Raw genomic sequence first — 23,386 nt, 5'->3', positions numbered from 1 at the left:
GCAGCCAATCCCCCTACAGGATAACACCATGAATCTGGTAGCCCAGCAAACCCTTCCAAATGCTTAGCTGTGTACCAAGTAAATGACAATCTCAAAGACAAGCACTGTGGACATTTGAAACTCTATCCACTACAGGCTTGGTAGGTTTTCAGCAAATACTCACTAATATCTAGTACAGGCTAATTCATATGTCTCTGGAGGCCAGTCCTGTGGCAGATATAAGGTCATCTTAGTCCCCCAGGACTCCAGCTCTATACTTCTCTACTGGAAGAAGAAAGTCTTAGGCCTTGGCCTCACAGGTGTGGGGCTTAGCTCTGCAGCCAGATGAATTTTAAAGCCTGGCACTGAAAGCCTAGAAATCCATAGTTAAGTTTCCACAAAAACCTTAATTCTGACTCTATATCCCTGTCATTGTATTCCATACTGACCACCAGATGGGAAATGTCTGTTACGGGAGGGGGTTGGATTCCATTTTCATAGTTAGGAGACCAAGAAAAGGACTGGCCTTTGTCAAAGCTGAGAAGACTGTAGGGGCAGAGATGTAATACAATTTGAAATTTGTAAACACCCTGTCTTCCTTCACACTCCTGCCATGCTTGTATATACAAGCAAACCTGTTTTTTCAAGCACCATATGACCACTAGCACAGCAGGTTCAAGTGGATACAGATCTAAACATGTTGAGAAAACCCCTGATGCAGAACAAAAAAGCCCTAATTAACCATTGTACAGTATGATGCATACACAGCTATGTGTAGGAATCATCTCACCCCAGTGAGATAATCTCTGGGCATTAAGTAGAACTGTATTTATGCCACCTGTAAGAATTAACAGATGGACAAACTCTTCAGGGCTTACATAAAAGTAATTAAACAAATCCTCATAACGTTCACATGATTTCTCTTGCCAGTCAGGGCAGCTTGTAATAAAACGTCGCCACAGGGTTGGAAAATTCGAAGTCACACAACCCAGACAGCATCCCAGAATCCTGGCAGAGTGATGCTTCAGGGCTGGTGTTAGCTTACCTTGTCCTTCAGGATATTTTATTAACCACAGCCTCAACCTCAGGGAGGAAAATCTGGAGACAGAGTCCCCATTCTATTCTCTGGCTGGCTCAGACAAAGGAAAAACTCACCCCGAAGAAAATCTTTTGAGTGCATCCACGTAATCTGAATTCAGAGGCAAGATTAACCCAAGCATTGTACTTTTCTATACATTTCTAGACCCTGAACTCGGCCCAGAGGAGCTAGGAGAGATCTGTTCGATGTGGAAATGAAGTTCACACGATTTAGTAACTTGGGAGACTTCAATCTCCATGTAAATAGCACTTGGTTACAGCAGGCCAGCCCACTGTCTGAACTCTCCACTTTGCAGGTCATCATCAGACCCACACACAGCTGCCCATATTGCTAACTGCCATCTGAGGCTGGAGGTGGACACTAGAGACACAAGAATTGCAACCCTGCCCCAGGCAGAAATAAGAATTCTCCTCATCACAAGGCAAAAAGAAACCAACCACCATGGTCCATCCCAGCAACTCCTGGACCCTGCTGAATACCAAAACACACACATAGGAAACTCTACTCATCCAAGAGGGTAAGGAATAGATGAATAAGTGAATACTAAAACTACTTCCTGACTACAGCTACAGCACCCCACCTATGGGGAACGTCCCCCTAGGGTGGTGCAGAGTAATGTTGGGGGGGGCATGGTGGGCCCAGGTCTGCCTCCGTGGGGGATGGGGAGGAAGCACCACCCAGTCCCGCTCGGTGCCCACCGCTCTGCCCCCTGGATCCCAGCTGCTGCTCCCCTCCCATCCCCAGCCTTGGCCCCCAGCCATGGCTTTGTTCCCGGCCATGGCTCCGTTCCCAGCCCGACCCTCCCCCAGCCGCAGCCCCAGTCCCCTTACTCCTGTCTGCGCCCCGCTTCCCCCTCTCCCCCCCGGGATCTGCGGCCCTGCTCCTGGCCCCGGCTCCCCGGGGAGGGGAGGGACTGTGAAAAGTTTGGGGACCACTGAGCTACACACACATGATCACCAAAGTGCTCTGTCCCAGCCCTCTGCCTGTGGAGACCTCCATTTATTTAATCAGATCTGCAACTTAAAAAAAAAACAAAACAAACAAAAAAAAAAAACGGAATGAGGAGGAAGAAAGCTAGAGCTTGTGGAAAATGTGGATCAAGACAGTATTTATTGTTCTGGTGTATGATCTCCTCCTGCCCAGAGACAAGGGAAATATCATATACACTCAGCCTGCTGGACCTCCTTAACCTCCCCATGGCATTAGACACCACTGATTACCAATTTCCTCCTGTCTTCAAGAAGCTGCAGGGGTGAATGAAGAAGTTCTGAACTAGCTCATGTTCTCTCTCTCTCTCTGTCTCTCAGAGTGAACCCAGAGGGTCACTTTGGACAAGTGCTGCACCACCCACACAGCCCTTATCTGAAGATTGCTGCGAGGTTCAGTCAACCTTTCTCCACTCAGTATTTGTGCCTGGAGCTGGTAAGACACCGTGGGCTGAAGGACAAGCAGCACACAGATAACACTCAGATACTTCCTTTACATCACAGTAAACAGCATTATTCCCCAGCTTGCTCAATGCTCAGCCAAAATCCACACCTGGGGAAAAAGCAGCTCACCAAAGCTCACCTGGGGGGAGGGATAGCTCAGTGGTTTGAGCATTGGCCTGCTAAACCCAGGGCTGTGACCTCAATCCTTGAGGGGGCCATTTAGGGAACAGGGGTAAAAATCTGTCTGGGGATTGGTCCTGCTTTGAGCAGGGGATTGGACTAAATGACCTCCTGAGGTCCCTTCCAACCCTGATATTCTATGATACTTCAAACTAGCCTTCTGTGTGATGTGCCAGGCCCCTCAGTTTGAGTAGTTTCACAGCCTTGGAGTACTTGGTTCCTCAAAACAGGGTTTCTGAAGAGTTCAGTATACTACCAGCAAAGTATACTCCTTTTAATTGTTAATTTTTCTGGTAGCAAGGTCAGCAACAGAAAGGAGAACAAATGAACTATGTACTCTGCTGCCACCATATGGTCACAAACTGCAAACACATCAGACAAAGTAGCCCACTGGAATGAAAGGCTTTTCAACCTGAGAAGGGCCAGATCTTTGGCCCATGCTAACTTTGGCCCTGTAACACCATGAAAGAAATACAAAGGGACCACGAAGTACTCAATTATACCTTGCATCTCCCATCTCCAAAGGGACTGGGGCAATTTAAAGCAGCCTTTGGACCCTTTAAATTTTAAAAGAAAAAGGATGCAAATCCCAGCATTAGCATAGCTGAGCTACATGCAGTAAAAGCCTCCTTAGAAAACATACGTTTCAGAGTGTGCAAAGTAATCCAGCCTTAACACTATGAAAAAAATATCAAACTACTCATGTGGGAACCTCAAAAGGTTCAGAGTATATTATGAATTAGTATTCAAAGTCTGAATGCTTCTCCAAACATTATCTGAGTTACAGCTACCAGGTACACCTTGCCCCCCCATCCCAACTCTTTACCCCTCTTCCCAACAGGCCCTGAAAAAAGACCCTTCTCCTAGACAATCCTGAATCCTTTCCCTTGTGTTTTCTCTGTTCAGGGAAGAGGAGCAATAATTCGCTACTCCCCCATACAGTCAATCTCTGGTTACTCAACACCTGTATGTGTTCAGGGGGAATAGCTCCTTCCCCCACAAAAAAATTAGTCCTGAGATTAATTCATGAGAAAATTAGTCAAAATGGCCATGGAACATGAAAGCCGCCATGCAACTTCAACCAAGTGATAAAATCCAGCTCAAAACATGAACACACCACAAAAACTGCTTTGATATGTCCACTGGCATTTACTTGGGGTGGGAGAGAAATTGTGCCCGACTTCAACTCCATTTTCACCAATGGGAAAGTTTTGCAAGATGGACCATTTTCACAGAAGCCTGAAAATTAAAACTAGGCTAATTTTAAGTGTTATTTTTTTTTAATTTTTTAACAAATTTTTAAAACAGTCCTGCTAAAAACGAGTCACTTCCAGCTTTTGTCAATACCTGTGACTATGTTCTGCCAGCCAAATTACTTTTAGAAATGTGAAAAATACCAGCATAGAAGCAATCTAGATGATGAAAGATTATAACATCAAAATAATCATTTCAGTAGGATGACAATATCACTACATATTTTAAAAAAGAGTTATGATAAAAATAGGTTTGCTTTATTTGTGCCTTACAGGAATATCCTGGCTCTAGAGCAGGGGTTGGGAACCTTTGGCACGCAGCTCGCCAGGGTAAGCACCCCGGCGGGCCGGGCCAGTTTGTTTACCTGCCGCATCCGCAGGTTCGGCCAATCACGGCTCCGACTGGCCATGGTGCGCCGCTCCAGGGGGACTGCGGGAAGCGGCGCGGGCCGAGGGATGTGCTGGATGTGGCTTCCCGCCGCCCCCATTGGCCTGGGATGGCAAACCGCGGCCAGTGGGAGCCATGATCGGCCGAACCTGCGGACGCGGCAGGTAAACAAACCGGCCCGGCCCGCCAGGATGTTTACCCTGGCGAGCCGCGTGCCAAAGGTTGCCGAACCCTGCTCTAGAGTTTAGCACAACTAAACAGATTAGCAGCACTGCCTTGGGGATTTTAGTGTGAAATTTCATTAGTACTAGCCTGATGACGCAATCAAAGTGCAAAACGTATTGTTCATGGGATTACCCATTTAGAGAGGAAATGTGTTTATTCCTATTAGAACATAACATCATAACTCGCTTGTGTCTTTGTCACTCAAGGTGATTTGTTGACCACAACCATCGTTATTTATCACCCTGTCTCTAATCGGCCTTTTTTGGGGACATTTATTGGCAGTGTTGTTGCAGCCATCTATGTCCCAAGATATGAGAGAGAGAAGATGTGTGAGGTAATTCCTTTTACTGGACCAGCTTGAGAAAGAGATGGTGAATTAACTTTGGAATCCTCAAGATCTCCTTGAGCCCTGCGAATCAGGTTTGTGGCTTGGGTAGGATCCAGAATCTACTTTCTCTGCTGCCAGTTGTGGGGCCGAGCAGCTTAAGCTTTAGTTGGTATTTATCAATGAATGGATTTCTATAAAAATTAATTATAAGCAGGCCATGATCTCTTGGTATATCCCAGAGACATTTGTAAGCACAAATGTCGGTTGTTTATTTTGCCATAAAATACTTTATGGGCAAATTTCAGTGTTTTATTGTAATGGTTTTGACCTCAGTGAAAAACTCATAAGACTCCTTTGCTCCCTCCCTGCCTATCCCTGAGGCTTTCATCCCACCAAATGGCAAGTTCAGTTCCCTGACTAGCCAGCAGTTGGTCCACACCAGGCCAGCTTGCAGTCTCTTCGCCACACGATGAACACGCCCCACATCACTTGACCATATCGTGGCTGCCAGGCCATACTTGACACCATTGGCTCTTTTAATCACTTCCTCTTCCGTATCAAACAGTACCACACACGTCACGGGACCAAAGATCTCTTCTTGCATGCAGCAGGATTCATCCTTGACTTCAGCAATGACTGTAGGCAGCATGAAATAGCCATTCTGATTTCCAGTTGGAAGAACCAAAGAATCCACTCCTTCTCCACAGAGAATTCTAGCCCCTTCAGCTCGAGCCTTCTTCACATAATTCTTTACCTGGGGGAGGGCAAAACGTCAATGTGGGAGACTGAAAATGCTGTAAAGTTCACATTTTCAATACAAGATAAATCAACAGGGAATCTAGGAGCATTTCCCACTGACCCATGTTGGCATTTTCCCCCTGCCAATTCTCATTCCCTAGGTTTTGCAGCCAAGTATATGTAAAAAGAAGTCAGAGCATTTTTCCCTGTAAGTAAACTATTCCCTTTCTCTCATTAACCTGCTAGCCAAAACATGAATTTGTTCCTTCCTCTAAATACGTTTTGAAGGGGTGGAACGATAGTCACATTATTAAAGCACAGAAGATCTGACTCCTATCCTTTATGTGTTAAAGACTTTCCCTATGACCCTGGGCAGCACACCACACCTCTCTTTGCCTCAGTTTCTCTTTGTGTCACATGGGAGTGATTACCTTTTCCTACCATACAAGGAAGCTTACTACATGTTGTCACAGTACTCAGACGCTACAGCGATGAGCACAACAGAAAACACGATCAATAAACCATTACAACAATTTATGTAGTTGCTGCTATCATATGCTATCTTGAGCATACAGGTCATGCTACTGATCTTGTTCTATCTACAGCTTTGAAACTACTGGGTGCTTTCTCCCACTCTAGGAATTCCACAGATAAATCACTGAGTTTTTTTCGCTCCTTTCTTTTAAATGCTCTGTGTGAAAGAAGCACTGAAAGGTGCCCAGAGAGACTCCCTGGGACTCAAGTCCTCCATGTAGCCACAGAACAGGTACAGCATAGGCAGCGACAGTGTAGGATAATCCACCAATATGTCTCATCACTGACCTGGAGGGCCCAGCATTAGGGCCCAGAGGAAGAGATCAGTCTCTTTGCCTATTTGAATCTTCTCTTTTGTGCGAGTTTGTCAGCATGTTCCACTGATGCAAATGGCATCCGCTGGTGTTTTAGGATATGGACACCTGATCTCCAGAACACTGACTGAGACCATTATACTCATTTCACATCAACCACCCAACAGCCACCAGATGGTAACTACTGTCATCCACTCATGGCCTAAGCGGAATTCCTGGAACTTGTGGACTACAAGTCTCCATGTATATACCATTACCAATTCCTCCAAAGCCACTCAGTATCCCAGATAAACTCTGCTTTTACATTCCTCAGTAGTTGCATTATAAATCAGATATACTGCAATCTAAATGCACCTTGTTTTATGAGGCAAATAAGTTATCGCTATGGGCCCAACACTTAAGTCAATGAAAATGTTGCCTGATTTGGCACTGTTAGATTCATTTATGTACTTTCACAATAACAGCTTGACCGCTTAGTTTAAAATTATTTGTTCGCAGACTTTATTTTTCCTGGGGCGATGTGAACCTAACCCATACACAGCAGATACCTTAATCATCAGACACTTTTAATGATCATTTATGGGGAAATGACAGTGCGATTGGCATGGTACTAACACAGATGATGACATGGTCCTCACCCCAGTCATATACAAGTCATCTTTTCTGGATCTCTAAAATGTGACTATAGTTCAGGCAGGATTTCCTCTGCAGTTACCTTTTCTAAATGTTCTTTACTTATCAGTGCCCCCATACTGGATGTGGGATCTGAGGGGCTCCCAACCTTCCACTTTCTGGCTTCTTCTACAAACCTCTTCAAAAACTCATTATAAATGCTCCTCTGAACAAAGATCCTGCTGGTGCAAAGACAGATTTCACCCTATCAAACATGAGGAGAGAAACAAAAATACTGTCAATTATTGCAATACTGTTACTTCTGAGTCCCCAGAAATGTGCTAGGCCCCTCACAAAACACGTAAAGACAGTCCCTACCCCACAAACAGCCCAAACTAAATTTAAAGACACTCAAAATTGAGAGTCCTAAACAGACTGGAGGGGAGAAGGGGAGAAAGAAGACACAGGGACAATAATAAAATCATGTGGTCACTCAATAAGGGATGTAGACATCTTGACTGTTGAGTTTATTATTAAGTCTTGTTTTTTTTATCCTCCCCAACACTTCCCACAGAAACATTACTTTTCATGTCTGAATGATCACTACCTTGACATCATGGAAATACTCTCCCCCCCCCCCCCCCGACTTGCCAAGTTATCTTCATACCCACTGAAATAATTTTCATAGGCTTGCTGATCATTGCTGAAGATGTTCACAAATAATGGGAGCATCTAGTAGTTGGATCAGGGGACTGGAACTCCTGGGTTTTATTCCTGTCTCTTGTATAAACTCATTTGATTCTGGGGAAGTCACCTGATCTCTCAGTTGTTTCCATCTAGATAAATTACTTATCCTCCTAGAAAGTCAATAAGTAATTTGTTTCCTATGGAGGACTGTAAAGGGTGTTAAGATATTTGAATGAAAGACACTATAGAAGATCAAATTATTTACTATCATTGTTTCTCTGCTCATGAAATCATGAAAACATCAACTTCATATGTTTTTACTTACATTCTGCTAATGATATGGAATCTTAACAAAATACCGTTGACTATTTAAGAGTCAGACAAGCATAAAGGTACGCACACATTGCTCTTTACACACTTAATATGTAACAAGGTGAAGAGAGGAGCATCTCCCTTTACCTGATTTGCAAAGCTGGATCTCACAGTGGTAGGGATGCATTGGTCCAGATTAGCATCCTCAAAGATGATTGCAGGGTTCTTGCCTCCCAGTTCCAGAGAGAGCTTTTTGCAGTGTGGGGCACTCCTCTCCCTGATGTGCTGGGCCGTGAGCGTGCTTCCAGTGAAGGAGATCAGTGGCACGTCAGGATGCGAGACAATAGCCCTCCCAGCTTTGGGGCCAGTTCCAAACACAATATTCACCACTCCTGGTGGGATTCCTCATGGGAACAAACACACAAAACACTCATGTCCTTTACTTTGAGGTAGTTAGGTTAATTTTGCACTCTCCTCAGAAGCCAGCAAACTACTAATAATAGTGCTACATTAACGAGGATGCCCTTGACTTTAAGAGTGGTTGAGCAAAATAGGAGAAATAACTAGATAAAACACTGAACTATTGGGTTTTAATCTCTGTTCTTGTATTAGTACAGGTGGAGCTGGTAGCTCTGCCAATAGTTAAGGTTGCCTGACACCTCCCATTATAAGGCCCAGTTTTCAGTGGGATATAACTTATGCCAAACTTTCACCATTAGGTCTGAAATTTTCCATGCTGGGTGTCTGCTTTAGGCTGATACACTTTTCTTTTTTTTCTGTTTTTTTTTTTTAAGTTTCAGCAAAAGCAGTTCCACAGTTCAGCCATTTCTGAGAATTTAATTTAAGAAAAAACTCATTGTTTTGCCTATGTTAAAGATATTCCTTCAACCATTTTCTCGGAAAGTTCTAGTGCCTGCATACTTGGGGAGAGGGACTTGAAATTTGGCAGGGAAGTTCCTTTGGTGTCAGAAATGTGCCTTTTGCTGGTGCTGTGAAAAGCTGCACCCATCAGGACAAGTTATAAGACACTGAAAAAAATCACAGACTGCACATGGTCAGTGGAGGCTTGTTAACTGTGAATCTTTACTAGGAAAAAAAGTGTATTCTTAACTTGAGCTGGCTAACATGAACGAAAATCAGTGACGAGAAGGGCGTTTGCAGCTTTCACACAAGTTAGCAGGTTGAACTGAAGACTACAGGGTAGCCTAGGGATTAACTTGACCTGCTAATTTGTATGAGGACCACTAAGTGCCTTGTCTTCACTAGGATTTTACCTTGTGTTAGTTAACTGGAAGTAGCCAGTTTTTCTTAGTGAAGACACAGCCTTAGAGTTTGGCAGCTCTATTCTCTGAAGCTTCCATCTGTACTGAGCATGTTTCAACCTGGGGATACAGGGGCAGAGCAGCACTTTCTCTGCAATTGCTGCTCCCAGCTACTGGCGACCAATGTGGCACCAGGCACAGGAACTGAGAACAGAGACTTTTTCCTATGCTCTCCACTTTCCCCCTGCTGGCGCCCAAGCACTGTGGAGGGAGAAACAGCCTAAATGGAATGCAGAGGTGAGGTGAAAGGAATAGATGGGGATGAGGAGATGGTGGCAGGGGGAGGGAAGATATAGGAGGGAGGCAGGGATAAAATTTAGTTCTCCAGGGCAGAATTCAACTGCCTTAACCCTGTAACCTTCCTTATCCTCCCGCAATCCCCTGCCTCATTCACTGCACCTTCCAACTTCTCCAACAAAGGAGGCAACAGACAGCGAGGTCCCTGTGCTGAAGGCATTTCCAAATTACCTGCTCTACCCAGAAGTTTGCACATCATCCAAGCAGTGACAGATGTCATCTCACTGGGCTTGGCGATGACAGTGTTTCCAGATGCTATGGCTGGGGCTATTTTCCAGGTGAGCAAGTAAAGTGGCAAATTCCAAGGACTTATTAAACCAGCTACAAAGGAAAAAAGAAAAGGACAAAATCAAGAGGCCAAATGTATTGGGACAGAAGATCTGAATCTGATGCCCAGGCTTGGGACCTCCTACCCTGATGGAAGCCAAAGCTTCAGTATGGCCGGACAATAAAGGAAATTTTACACCCCTACCTTATTCTTCATGGTACAGCGAACCCTACAATAAGGGCCATTTCTAATGGCCAACGCCTTCTAAATAACCTGTCTAAACTATGCCAAACATTTACAGTGCAAATATATTTGACCACCTCAACTGGACAACTGATTTTTGGTGTACTTTTGTCCCAGCGTAGCAGAGAGATATTGAAGTAGGAGCTTTTTCATGCTCTACAGACAGGTCCAGGTGTTCAGAATTCACAATTCAATGATATATGCAAATTGAAAATTTTTGTTTTGTTTAACAAATATGCATCAATTGCCACTTCTGGCTCTTGTCAAACATTAGAGCTGAGTGCATCATGCACAATGAATAATTTACCTGATGAATTTAGTCCAGAATAATAATGAACAGACTGACTTCCTCAAATTGCAGTGCTATTTAAATTTATTCAATGACTATCTTCATGAATATTTTTACTTTGTGTATTTATCACAAATATTTGAAACCCAAGCTGTGAGGCTTAGTTGTGATTGGTCATGTGATACTCCTTGTTGCTAGATAGGTCCATCAATGGGTATTAGCCAGGATGGGCAGGGATGGTGTCCCTAGCCTCTGTTTGCCAGATGCTGGGAATGGGCGACAGGGGATGGATCACTTGATGATTACATGTTCTGTTATTCCCTCTGGGGCACCTGGCTTTGGCCACTGTCGGAAGACAGGATACTGGGCTAGATGGACAGTATGGCCGTTCTTATGACTGAATGAGAGTGAACAGAGTTCCAATACAAGCACATGTAATGAATTTAAAATTTGATGTCTGAGTATTTTTGGTCAGTAAGACTCAGATTCTCATGGGAAGAGAACTAAACAGGTCAAATTTATTAAACAAATGTATTAAATAATCAAACTGGTATTAAAATATTTGCATCATTATTCATATAGCTCTAAAACAACACATGTATTCCAACTTTCTCTGACGTGACAGTGCCATCTTGTGGCTAGCTTTCCAAAAATAATGGATATAAATATGTCAAGTATCAGGAGGTAGCTGTGTTAGTCTGTATCCACAAAAACAACAAGGAGTCCGGTGGAACCTTAAAGACTAACAGATTTATTTGGACATAAGCTTTTGTGGGTAAAAAACCTCACTTCTTCAGATGCATGGAGTGAAAATTACAGATGCAGGCATTATTATACTGACACATGAAGAGAAGGGAGTTACCTCAAAAGTGGAGAACCAGTGTTGACAGGGCCAAATCAATCAGGGTGGATGTAGTCCACTCCCAATAATAGATGAGGAGGTGTCAATTCCAGGAGAGGCAAAGCTGCTTTTGTAACGAACCAGCCACTCCCAGTCCCTATTCAAGCCCAGATTAATGGTGTTAAATTTGCAAATGAATTTTAGTTCTGCTGTTTCTCTTTGAAGTCTGTTTCTGAAGTTTTTTTGTTCAAGAATAGTTACTTTTAAGTATGTTATAGAATGTCCAGGGAGATTGAAGTGTTCACCTACTGGCTTTTGTATGTTACCATTCCTGATGTCCGATTTGTGTCCATTTATTCTTTTACGCAGGGACTGTCCGGTTTGGCCAATGTACATGGCAGAGGGGCATTGCTGGCACATGATGGCATATATAACATTAGTAGACGTGCAGGTGAATGAGCCCTTGATGGTGTGGCTGATGTGGTTGAGTCCTCTGATGGTGTTGCTAGAGTAGATATGGGGACAGAGTAGGCAACGAAGTTTGCTACAGGGATTGGTTCCTGGGTTGGTGTTTCTGTGGTGTGGTGTGTAGTTGCTGTATTTGCTTCAGGTTGGGGGGTTGTCTGTAAGTGGGGACTGGCCTGCCTCCCAAGGTCTGTGAGAGTGAGGAATCATTTTCCAGGATAGGGTGTAGATCGTTGAGAATGCGCTGGAGAGGTTTTAACTGGGGGCTGTACGTGATGGCCAGTGGTGTGCTGTTATTTTCCTTGTTGGGCCTGTCCTGTAGTAGGTGATTTCTGGGTATCTGTCTCACTCTGTCAATCTGTTTCCTCACTTCCCCAGGTGGGCATTGTAGTTTTAAGAATGCTTGATAAAGATCTTGTAGGTGTTTGTCTCTGTCTGAGGGATTGGAGCAAATTCGGTTGTATCTTAGGGCTTGGCTGTAGACGATGGATCGTGTGATGTGTCCTGGATGGAAGCTGAAGGCAGGTAAGTATAGCGGTCAGTAAGTTTCCGGTATAGGGTGGTGTTTATGTGACCATCACTTATTTGCACTGTATTGTCCAGGAAGTGGAGCTCTTGTGTGGATTGGTCCAGGCTGAGGTTGATGGTGAGGTGGAAATTGTTGAAATCCATGTGGAATTCTTCAAGGGCCTCCTTTCCATGGGTCCATATGATGAAGATGTCATCAATGTAGCGCAAGTAGAGGAGGGGTGCTAGGGGACGAGAGCTGAGGAAGCGTTGTTCTAAGTCAGCCATAAAAATGCTGGCATACTGTGGGGCCAGCGGGTACCCATAGCAGTGCCACTGACTTGAAGGTATAAGTTGTCCCCAAATCTGAAATGGTTGTGGGTGAGGACAAAGTCACAAAGCTCAGCCACCAGGTGTGCTGTGGCCTCATCAGGGATACTGTTCCTGACAGCTTGTAGTCCATCCTCATGTGGAATATTGGTGTAAAGTGCTTCCACCTGGATTTCAACAATTTTCACCCCACCATCAACCTCAGCCTGGACCAGTTCACAGAAGATTTTGAGGATGGGAAATGTCCTACTGTGGGAAGAGGAAACTTTTTAGGATAAATGTTGTAATTGTTCACTGATTTTGCAGTATGCAGGTGCCAGAGTTCACAGTGGAGTATCCAAGCTTAGCATGGGATCTAGAAGCAGTAAACATTAACTTTATGATAATCCTTTCTCCCCCATGCCCTTTAAAATGCTGCCTGAAGTTAAAAAAATAAGCAGCAGAGCTCAAGGCTCCCCTTTTTCTTATTTTTTCCCCTCTCTTGGCAGACAGTCTGCCAAGCTTTTCAGCATTTGTCCTTTGAGAATACCCACCAATGCCTACTGGAGTTCTCATGGTGTAATGCATACAGTCCATGTGGTCCATCTGAGTGCATTCTGTGGTATGGTGAAGGACAGAAGATGCAAAGAACCGGAAGTTGTATGCTGCCCGTGGGATGTCCACTGTTCTAGCGAATGTAATTGTTTTTCCTGAAAGAGAAAAGTAACAAGTATGCTGTTGTGTCATCAACATGCACTTTATCCCCGGGGAAAAACTAACATTTATATAATGCCATAAGTGTGCATACTGCTGTAAACACACAGGAAGACAAGCATCTGCCCTGAAGAGCCTCCAAATCAAACTGGAGCCCTGAACTAGGATTCCTATCCACCACCTAGGGAAGAACTTTGTTGGAGATGAGAAATGGTGAAGTAATTAGATGCCTGGAAAGCATCATGAATAGCATAAGTACAAATTATAGCATAAACAGCCATTTAGATTATAAGCTCTTTGGGGGCAGAGACCATGTTTTTGTCATGTGTGCACACATTGTGCCTGGCACAATGAGGTCCTGGATTCCTGTCTGGGAGCCTCTTGGCACCACTACCACTATAGATTAGATAGATGATTTTATAGTACATCCATAGGACTGGTAATGCTTCGCTCGTCGACAGCATCCTCTGTGTGCTTTATGAATATTGATTAAATTTAGTCTCAGCCCCTCTGTGCCGCAGGTATTGCCATCCTTATTTTGTAGAGAAGGAAACAGGCATGGAGGAGTTAAGAGGCCCACATTTTCAAAACCAGCCTCTAGTATTGAGTGTCCAACTTTAGAAACATAGCACCTCTGAAAATCAAACCCAGGGACTGTCTAGTTAGGCACACAAAATTTGTGGCAACTTTAAAAATTTGGCTCTAACTGACCCAATCACACCGACAGCCTTCATTAGAGTCAAGAATAGGACCTGGCCATTGTGACTCTGTTGTAATATTTAACAAGACCCTCCTTCTCTATAACCTCATTTGGGGACAGACAGCCAAACAGATGGACAAATTGTGCCTTTACCTTGATCTTTTGATTCTGCTTGTGCAAATGCCTCCAGGTCATGCTCTATCAGGTCCGCTAACTTGTTCATTATCTGAGATCTTTCCTGAGGGCTTTTGGAGGACCAGCCTAGAAATGCATCTCTGGCAGCGGTGACTGCAACTTCTACCTGAAAGAATAAAGCAGAGATGGCAAACTTCAAGAGTGCTTCATGGGGGGAAAACAATCAATAAAGCCATTTGAGAGAATAAGATCTTTTGAGTCAGTTTGTCCTTGCAGAAGACTGTTCCTGCCTTACATTATAGTCTCAGGCAGCGTGTCCAGTTGGCATCCCTCAATCTTCTCAAGAGACAACCCACAATCTAACCAACATTATTAAGAGGGCATTTTTTCTTGATACTCTGCCTAAAATTTAACTCTCGTTTCTTTTAGTTATACTCATTTTTTATCACTTCTTGATGCTTACAGCCTTCCATTTTTTGTGATAGTTACTTCTCTTTCCCTTTTGTCCCAGTCATTTAAACAAATGAAACATATTTAGTTCTTTAAAATCTTTCCTGTATGTCAGTCCCCCTCATCTATCTAATAATTGCAGTGGTGCTTCTACAAATTCCTTCCAGTTTCCTGACATCTGTCTAGGAACATGGGAGTTGCCATACCAGATTAGACCTGTGGGCCATCTACTCCACCATTCTGTCTCCAGCAGTAGCCAAGACAAGATGCTTCAGAGGAAAGTGCAAGCAATACAGTTATGAAATAACCTGCCCAAAGGAAAAGTTTCATGCTAATCCTATCATTTGGAACTTCACTTATGCTCCAAACCAAGAGAATTTATCTCCCCTTCCAAAGCGCTTGGGTTTTTCATTCTTACTAGTGCGAGGTGCCCAGGACAGTACACAGCATCCCAGATGCAGCCTCATGTATGGCCTATCTCAGTTCCTTCTAGGAACACTGCAGTACATTTTGCAGATGCAGGTCCCTCATTTGAGGCAGTGCCTCCCCCATTACCTTCTCTGACCTCTGCCAACCTCTGAGGAGGAAGGTAAGACAGAACCATTACATCATCTATTCTGATCTCCTGTGTATCACAGGCTCTTACATTTCACCCAGTTACCCCCATATTGAGCCCTGTTTGGCTAAAGCATGTCTTCTAGAAAAGCATCCAGTTTTGTTCTGAAGACATCAAGAGATGTAGTTGGTAGCTTGTTCCAATAGTTAATCACCCTCACTGTCAAGGCACATTTTTATTTTCAATTTGAATTTGTCGAGCTTCAGCTTTCAGTCATTGGTTCTTTACCTTTCTCCACTAGATTAGACAGCCCTTTAATACCTGGAATTTTCTTCCCATGTAGGTACTTATACACTGTAAACCAGTCACCTCACAGTCTTCTTTTTGATAAGCTAAACAGACTGAGCCTCTTTAGTCTCTCACTGTAAGGCATTTTCTCCAGCCCTTAAATCATTTTTGTGGCTCTTTTTTTTTATACCCACTCCATTTATTCAACATCCTTTTTAAAATGTGGACACCAGAACTGGATTCCTGAATCAGTATCACTAACGCCGGTTATAGAGGTGAAATCACCTCCTTACGCCTGTGTGCTACTTCTCTACTTATACATCCAAGGATCACCCAAGCTTTGAATGGCTTGTTGGTCTAGAGGTATGATTCTCACTTAGGGTATAAGCAGTCCTGTGTTCAAATCCTGGACAAGCCCTTTTTCAGGCTGGAAATAGATGTAAATCTTTAACAGTGACAGTAATTATCCATTGGAACAATGTACCAAGGGTCACGATGGATTCGCCATCAATGATAATTTTTAAATCAAAATTGGATATTTATCTAAAAGATCTGCTCTAGAAACTATTTTGGGGAAGTTCGGTGTGGTACAGGAGAGCAGACTAGATGATCACAATGATCTCTTCTAATCTTGGAATCTATGACTCTATGAAGCCCCAGCGTCACACTGGAAGCTCACATTGTTACTTGTCCTCTATGCCTCTGAGATTCTCTTCAGAGTCACTGCTTTCCAGGATAGAGCCCGCATTGTGTAGGCCTTCATTCCTTACCTCTGGAGATATTACTTTCATTTGGCTGTACTGAAAAATTTTGTTGAAATAGGGCCAGCTTCGCCAGCAATCCAGATAGCTCTGTACGACTGCCCCATCCTGACTCTGCTAATCGTTGTGTCATCCACAAATTTTACCAGCAGTGATTTTATATTTACGCCCAAATCATTGTTGAAAAATTTTGAATTGCATCAGGCCTATTACTGATCCTTGCAGAACTCCATTAAAAATACCCCCAGTTGAACGATTCCCCATTGATGACTATCTTTTTGATATCTGTCAGTTAGCCAGTTTGTAGTCTATTTAATGTCTGCTTATTGACATTGTATAGTGCTAATTTTTTAATCAAAATGTCATACACTATTACATCAAATGCCTTACAAAAGTCTTGCACATCTAGGCACTTACCATTATCAATCAAACTTGTAATCTCATCAAAGAATGAAATAAGGTTTGCTTGTCAGGACCTATTTTCCATAAAGCCATGTTAAATGGCATCAATTATATACCTATCCTTTAATTCTTTATCATCTGATTCCCCCATCAGCTTTTCCATTATTTTGCCTGGGATTTATATCAGGCTATAGTTACTGGGTTATCTTGCTTGCCCTTTTTGAATATTAGCGCATTAGTACTCTTCCAGCCTTCAAGAATTTCTCCAGTGTTCCAAGATATAATTGTGACGGGTTGGATCACAGAAACCCCCTTGGGAGCTGCCACCTAATGTGCAAAGACTACCTCTGCTCCTGTTTTCCCTGCCAGCTCAGGACTCCAGCACCCTGTCTTGCTGAGCAAGACACTCCTGTCTGCTCCAACACAGACCCAGGGTCTGAATCACTTGCCCCAAAGCTGCAAGTTTACCTGAAAACAGCTCACAGAAGTTTGCTTGTCTTTAGCACCCAGATGCCCAATTCCCAATGGGGTCTAAACCCCAGATAAATCTGTTTTACCCTGCATAAAGCTTATGCAGGGCAAACTCATAAATTGTTCGCCCTCTATAACACTGATAGAGAGATATGCACAGTTGTTTGCTCACCCAGGTATTAATACATACTCTGAGTACATTACTAAATAAAAAGTGATTTTATTAAATACAGACAGTAGGATTTAAGTGGTTCCAAGTAGTAACAGACAGAACAAAGTAAGTCACCAAGTAAAATAAAATAAAATGCGCAAATCTATGTCTAATCAAACTAAATACAGATAAGTTCCTCACCAGTTCCAGAATGCTCCCTTTTACAGGCTAATCTCCTTTTAGCCTGGGTCCAGCAATCACTCACACACCCTGTAGTTACTGTCGTTTGTTCCAGTTCCCTTCAAGTATCCTGGGGGAGGGAGGGTGGAGAGGCTCCTTCCTTAGCCAGCTGAAGACCCCCAAATGGAGGGGTCTCCCACGGGTTTAAATAGACTCTCTCTTGTGGGTGGAGACCCCCTCTCCTCCCCCTATGCAAAATCCAGTTCCAAGATAGAGTTCTGGAGTCACCTGGGCAAGTCACATGTCCCTGCATGACTCAGTCTTTACAGGCCGAAGCCATTGTCCACATGGTATCTTGCATGTCTCCAGGAAGACTTCTTATGTGGATTGGAGCATTCCAAGATGCATTTTTCCCCAAGTGTTTCCTGATCAGGTACTTAACCTGGCGAATTCCTTCCTAAAGAAGCTGACCAAATGCCTCCCAAAGCTTACTTAGAAACCAAGCAAGTATACAGCCCATATTCTTAACCTCAAGTAGAAAATGATATACATGTACAAATAGGATGAATAGATACAGTAGACCATAACCTTTACGGAGATATATTACATGGCACAGGCAGCACAAAACATATTCCAGTTATGTCATACATACATTTATAAGCACCCCCTCCCCATAAAGCCTTATGGGGTACACTGTCACAATAATAAAAATGAAAATCAGCAGGCCAGAGATCTATTCAGCCAATTCTTTTAGCCCTTTTGGGGGCAATTAATCCAGATCTGCTGATTTTAAAACGTTTATCCCTAACAGATGTTTTTAACATCCTCCTTTGTTAATAATGTTGTTCATTATCCTCACGATATAAGCACATGATATCCTGCTTCTTTTCTAATACAAAAAATATTATATTTCTGAATCATCAACAATTTCACCATCTCCATATAGTAATGAGTGTATACCTTTTATAGGATTTCTTTTGTCCCTAGTATATCTAAAAATTCCTTATTGTCCTTAGCTCTGCCAGCCATGGAATTTTCCCCGGTGTCTTTAGCTTCCCTTTTCTATTTTTTACACTTCATAGCTTCTAATTTATATTGACTGCTATCAATTTCTCTTTTTATCCATTTCTTATAGGGTATTTTTTTATTCTAATTACTGCCTTCGCTTTGGCACTGAACTAGAATGGGCTTCGTTTCTTGATTGGGGACTCATGACTTTTGGCCATCTAATCAACTATTCTTAAAGAGTTCCCAATATTCATTCACATTTTTCTGTCTATATTTTTCTTCCCAAACAATTTCCCTCGGCTTTAGGAAATTAGCCCTTTTTAAAGGCATGTGCACGCGCAGGTTGGGACTGCCCTCTCTTTGCCCATACTGAATGTAATCAGGTAAGTATCACTGGTATCAAGATAACCACTAACTTCCAATCCTATGATTAATTTATCTTTATCTGTCATGATGAGGTCCAAAATAGAATTGCCTTGGGTTGGGTGCAATACAGTTTATGTTAGGAAATTATCTTCTATGAACTCTAATGGTAGAGGCCACCAGGCCGATCCCTGCTGCCAGAAGGTCGCACGCTTCCGCGACAACCCCTCAGACAACAGCCGCACATGGAAGACCTGGCATCACCCCCGCCCCCCTTGACCCGGTCCAGATTCCGCCAACAACCAGTGGCGATCTTACTCCACCAGCGACTACGCACCGGGACCCAACCGAGGAGTCTCCCGACCCACTAGTGAGACAACCCATCGACCACATGACAAACTCGCTGCCCATGCCGACCGAGGAGCCCGAGGACCAGCGGCTAAAGACTAGGCCAGCCACGCCTTGGCAGGCCGCCTGGATCGAGGAGCTCCAAGCGGCAGCTTCCTTCGCGGAATTCGACCCGCTCATCGACAGGCTCACCCGCGAGCTGTCCGCGGAGATTGCCTTCAGGAGGACACCGAACCAGACCACCCGGCCTGCCCCCAGACGGCCCGCCCCGCACCGTGACACCAACACCAGGGGAGTTGGAAGGAGGAACACCGGCTGCCGTTTCGACCCGGCAACGGCTTCAAGGATCCAGAAGCTGTATCGGACGAACCGCCTCAAGGCCGCTGCTTGCATAGCTGCTGACTGGATTCAACACGTGTCTCTCAGATCAAAGTCCCCTCTAACATATCTTTCCTTTTCACACATTATGGTGAGGTGATGAGCTTACCATTTAAATAGATGAGACAAAGGCTGGAAGAAATAGGGGCACAGAGAAGTGAAGTGTCCTGCACAAGGTCACACAGCAGGTCACTGGCTAAGCCAAGAACAGAACACAGGGCTCAGGACTCCCTATTCATTTGACTGCATTGACCCACCTCCACCTCCTTTTTTAAAATAACCTACTCTTTCACCCTTCCACCACTAGGTGCCATCCTGCTGCTGTGGCTGCTTCTCCCTTTCCTCTTTTCGCTGCCACTTCCACACCATGTTGTATGCCGCAGTGCAGTAGCTCATCAGAACAGGAAACTGCCTGATCCAGAACGAATTGCCTCATGTAGCAGCCAGAGATTCCCCTCTCCCTGAACATTTTGGTGATTTTTATAGGGATGGGGTGAGAGCACTACAGAGGGATTCTCCCAGGCCGAGAGGGGAAGACAGCCTGAGGAAAAGAAAAAAAATGTAGGGGCAAGGAGGAGAGATGGAGAGAAGGAAATGGAAGGGAATTAGTCTAAGGAGAAAACAAAAAGGAAGAGGAGGAAAAGGAAGAAGAGGTACAGAGGTAGAAATACAGTGAGCGGGAAGGTGCAAAGAGTTATAGAGAAAATAGACTGAAGTTGACTGAGGGAAAGAATCAGAGAGAGAGAAGGGAAAAAAACAACAATTGAGCCAAGAAAGAATGTGTGTAATCAAAATGTAATGATAAACCTATTTTTATTTTCATACATACTTCCCCTGCCCTCCTCCTCCATATAAGAAAATAGAAGTAACAGACTAAAAACCAGAGAGAAAGCACAATTTAAAAAAAGCTGGATGTTAAAATGTTAGCCAAAGTACACACGGTAAAGTAAATTTGTTTCTCTCCATCAGGAATTGTAGGAGGACAAGATCCTTTAGGATAAAGGGGTTTTGCCAGACCTAGTTGTCCATGGGAACCAGTGTTCCTGTATGTGAATGAGGGGGAATAAACTACTTAGTAGGGTTAAGTTTGATTTTGGCTGTTTGAATGTTTATATGTGCGCATGTCCAGTGGGGAATATGGGCCCAATCCTGCAAACCCTTATGCATGTGAATAGCCCTACTCATATGGCTACTGACCCAGTACTGAATTCTAATACAGTAGGTGCTTATTTTCATTTTTAAATGTCTTAATATCTCTCCTAAAATGCAGGCAACTGCCCCTGGTATTTCAACATTTTCCACTGGAGGACTTTAGACCCTCCCCTAACTCCCAGCTTTGTAGAGCCTCCCCACTTTTGTTCAGCAGCCCACAGGCCTAAGCAGAAAACGTCACTAAGTTGATTGGTGCCTAAGTATAGTTCCTAAGGTGTATGCTGTAGCTGACTCAGAAAACTGAATGAGAAGTTAGTGTTTCTTTAAATATGCATTACCGTACACTTAGATAGCTAGAATTTAGCCTGCTATGATGCCTCAACCTATTTCTGTTAGGTCCTTCTGGCATGCTCACAAATCTCCCTGTTACTGTTATAATTACTTGTGCGTCTACTTATGTGAATAAACAGAATGGGGACCCATGTAGTGGTTATGCTTGAAAGAAACAATTCTTCGAGCACAAAGAGGTTTTGGACTGACATGATTTTACATTAAGCATATTCTAGCAAAGCCAGCCTGGTTACACTTTAACCATTAGTTATCAGCACCTTGCAAATATTTACCCAACCAAAATTATGGTGCTAAAGGTTTCTGCTGAAAAAGGAAAATGAGATCAACATGATTGATACATATGTGAAAGAGATTCATGTACAGTAAAAAGTCTTTTAAAAAGACCACTTATTCTGAAAATGAAACAATATTGAGCACTTATTAGTCAACATTTTGAAAGCCCTTGGAGTGTAATATAACTTTCTGTTCATCTGTCCCCTCGCTGAACCCAGTGCATTACATTGTACACACCTCTAACTTTGTTGCTTATAAACAATACTTTGGCATAAAGTAAATGGCAGTTTCCAATATGAGTGTCTCGTTGCCCTAATAATTAATGTGGCAAAAAACATGCAGCAAAGATTAAATTGCAGAGCCGAAAAGAAATATTGCATTTCTGCTCTCGTTGATTGGAGCAGGCTACTGCACTGTAAAGAAATCACATTCATGCAGCTGCACTAAAATGATTTGTTACCTTTTCGCCTGCAATATCAATGTTCTAAACGCTCAACATCCATCTGCAGAGATCAAACCTCAGGAAGGCTGTGAGATTTTGATCCTGTCTCATGGAAAGAGCCCCGGTGTGCAAAGTCCTTTGAAAGAGTAGTAGAAATTAAAGCTATTAAGGGAGAAGTTATTCATCTGGATACAGTGTATCCAGGGCTGTTCATGGAGGGGGGATGAACAGCCCCTTTTTTCCTGACTCCAGAGTTGTCATCTGTAAACTGCTGATGTGACCATTGCCTTCAACCTGCATTCTGCAAGACTCCATCCTCTGCTGGTGTGATTGACAAACCTCCAGTAAAGTAATTGAAGCTGCACTGATTGACACTAGCTGAGGACCTGGTCCATAGCTTTTAATAGTGAACAGTGTGACAAAAAGGATTTGTTCCCGGAGCAATGTTACCTGGCCTTGTAGTAATGTTAAGAACGTATTCATTTAAATATAAACAATTAATCACTAGGACAATCCTCTTCCTGATTTCTCCACCTTCCACCCCACAAACAACTTCACTGATGTTATTTATGTTCCCATTTTTTCTTCGCCTTCTGTTAGTGAAGCTGCTGTACTCACCTCTTCTTTGCCACTGTCTGGTACTCTGCAATACACGTCTCCTGTGGATGGATCATAAGAGTCTATGTAGGAGGGACAAGGGACAAATTTACCATTTATGAAGTTCTCCAACACTAAGAGAGTCTTTGGGCCAGCCATTGTCAGCAGCTGGCTTAATCTGTGATTTCTTTCAGCTGTCAGTTTATACTGCTGGTCTCATATCTAGTTACACTACAAGTCTGAGCTCCACCCCTTCTTTCTCCCTCTCCAGTGTGAGAGCGAGAAACCCGACAAATAACCCCTTGTGTGCCAACAGAAACAAAAGAGCAGAAAAAGGGTTGCTTTTCCTACAGCTCACCAAGAGTATTCTGTGTAGTGCAAGAAGGGTGGCAGGATCAGCAAAAATCTTGAAGGCAGGACAAAAAAGATGTAGAGCCAAAACTAGAACAGAGCAGGACAAACAGGGGGGGGGGGGGGGGGAGGGGGAAAGCAAATTGCTCCCCTCCAGTACATTTTCTAGCTTCTTTTTCAGTCTAAATGTCACAAGGAGTGGGACTTTCCCTCCTTCCCTTGCATAACTATTCCCCAGTATAAAACACCTTCCCATCAGGAAGTTTCTTCTATTGTTTAATTAAGCAGTTTTGTTTTACTTGCCTGAGAAATAGCAGATACAAATGTTAATGTCTGCCGAGATTTTTCTCAAACTGCAGATTCTTTCAATAAGTAAATCCCTTGTCATTAAATTATACACACCATCATATTGCTGTATTCAAAATGTTTTCCTCAACAACCCAACTTCAAATTCAATGAACAGTGCTATAACAAGAGGGTTAGATGAGTACCTAGAAAGCATGCAGACTGGTGTCGGAAGCCAGTACAATGACCTTTTCATGTGTTTTGAAACTGGAAGGGCTGCAGGCAAACCTGCCATACGGCAGTTCTGCTGTACCCACTGAGCATCGAATCTCAAGCCTTACTGGACAGTATAATGGGGAGCCGCCACAGGAACTTCATTGTTGGGACCATGCACATTGCACAAGTGGTAC

General features: G+C 43.5%; 1 protein-coding gene across 3 annotated transcripts; it reads right to left on the bottom strand.

Annotated features, from left to right (window-relative positions):
* Positions 1 to 4,689: 4,689 nt before the first annotated feature.
* On the bottom strand, positions 4,690 to 22,547 carry ALDH8A1 (aldehyde dehydrogenase 8 family member A1). 3 transcript variants are annotated; one of them, XM_054024258.1, is made up of 7 exons: positions 22,362 to 22,547; positions 14,188 to 14,335; positions 13,175 to 13,330; positions 9,870 to 10,019; positions 8,227 to 8,483; positions 7,184 to 7,345; positions 4,690 to 5,636 (listed from the first exon to the last, which is right to left on the bottom strand). In XM_054024258.1, exons 1-7 carry the CDS (start codon positions 22,497 to 22,499, stop codon positions 5,184 to 5,186), a joined length of 1,464 nt encoding a protein of 487 aa, XP_053880233.1. In that variant the 5' UTR covers positions 22,500 to 22,547; the 3' UTR covers positions 4,690 to 5,183. The 3 variants fall into 3 exon arrangements, with proteins under 3 accessions (XP_053880233.1, XP_053880235.1, XP_053880234.1); XM_054024260.1 differs by lacking the exon at positions 22,362 to 22,547 and adding an exon at positions 21,762 to 21,881; XM_054024259.1 differs by lacking the exon at positions 9,870 to 10,019.
* Positions 22,548 to 23,386: the final 839 nt, after the last annotated feature.

The sequence above is a fragment of the Malaclemys terrapin genome, chromosome 3, assembly GCF_027887155.1.
Source record: "Malaclemys terrapin pileata isolate rMalTer1 chromosome 3, rMalTer1.hap1, whole genome shotgun sequence".
NCBI classification, from domain to species: Eukaryota; Metazoa; Chordata; order Testudines; family Emydidae; genus Malaclemys; species Malaclemys terrapin.
This window is presented reverse-complemented; position numbering and strand designations above follow the sequence as displayed.

Excerpts from the sequence above, each read along its gene's own strand:
- ALDH8A1 (XM_054024258.1), bottom strand. The coding sequence starts at position 22,499 with ATGGCTGGCCCAAAGACTCTCTTAGTGTTGGAGAACTTCATAAATGGT. Across the intron at positions 14,336-22,361 it reads CAGACAGTGGCAAAGAAGAG|GTAGAAGTTGCAGTCACCGC; the intron begins GTGAGTACAGCA and ends TTATTCTTTCAG. Across the intron at positions 5,637-7,183 it reads GTAAAGAACATTTAGAAAAG|GTAAAGAATTATGTGAAGAA; the intron begins GTAACTGCAGAG and ends GCCCTCCCCCAG.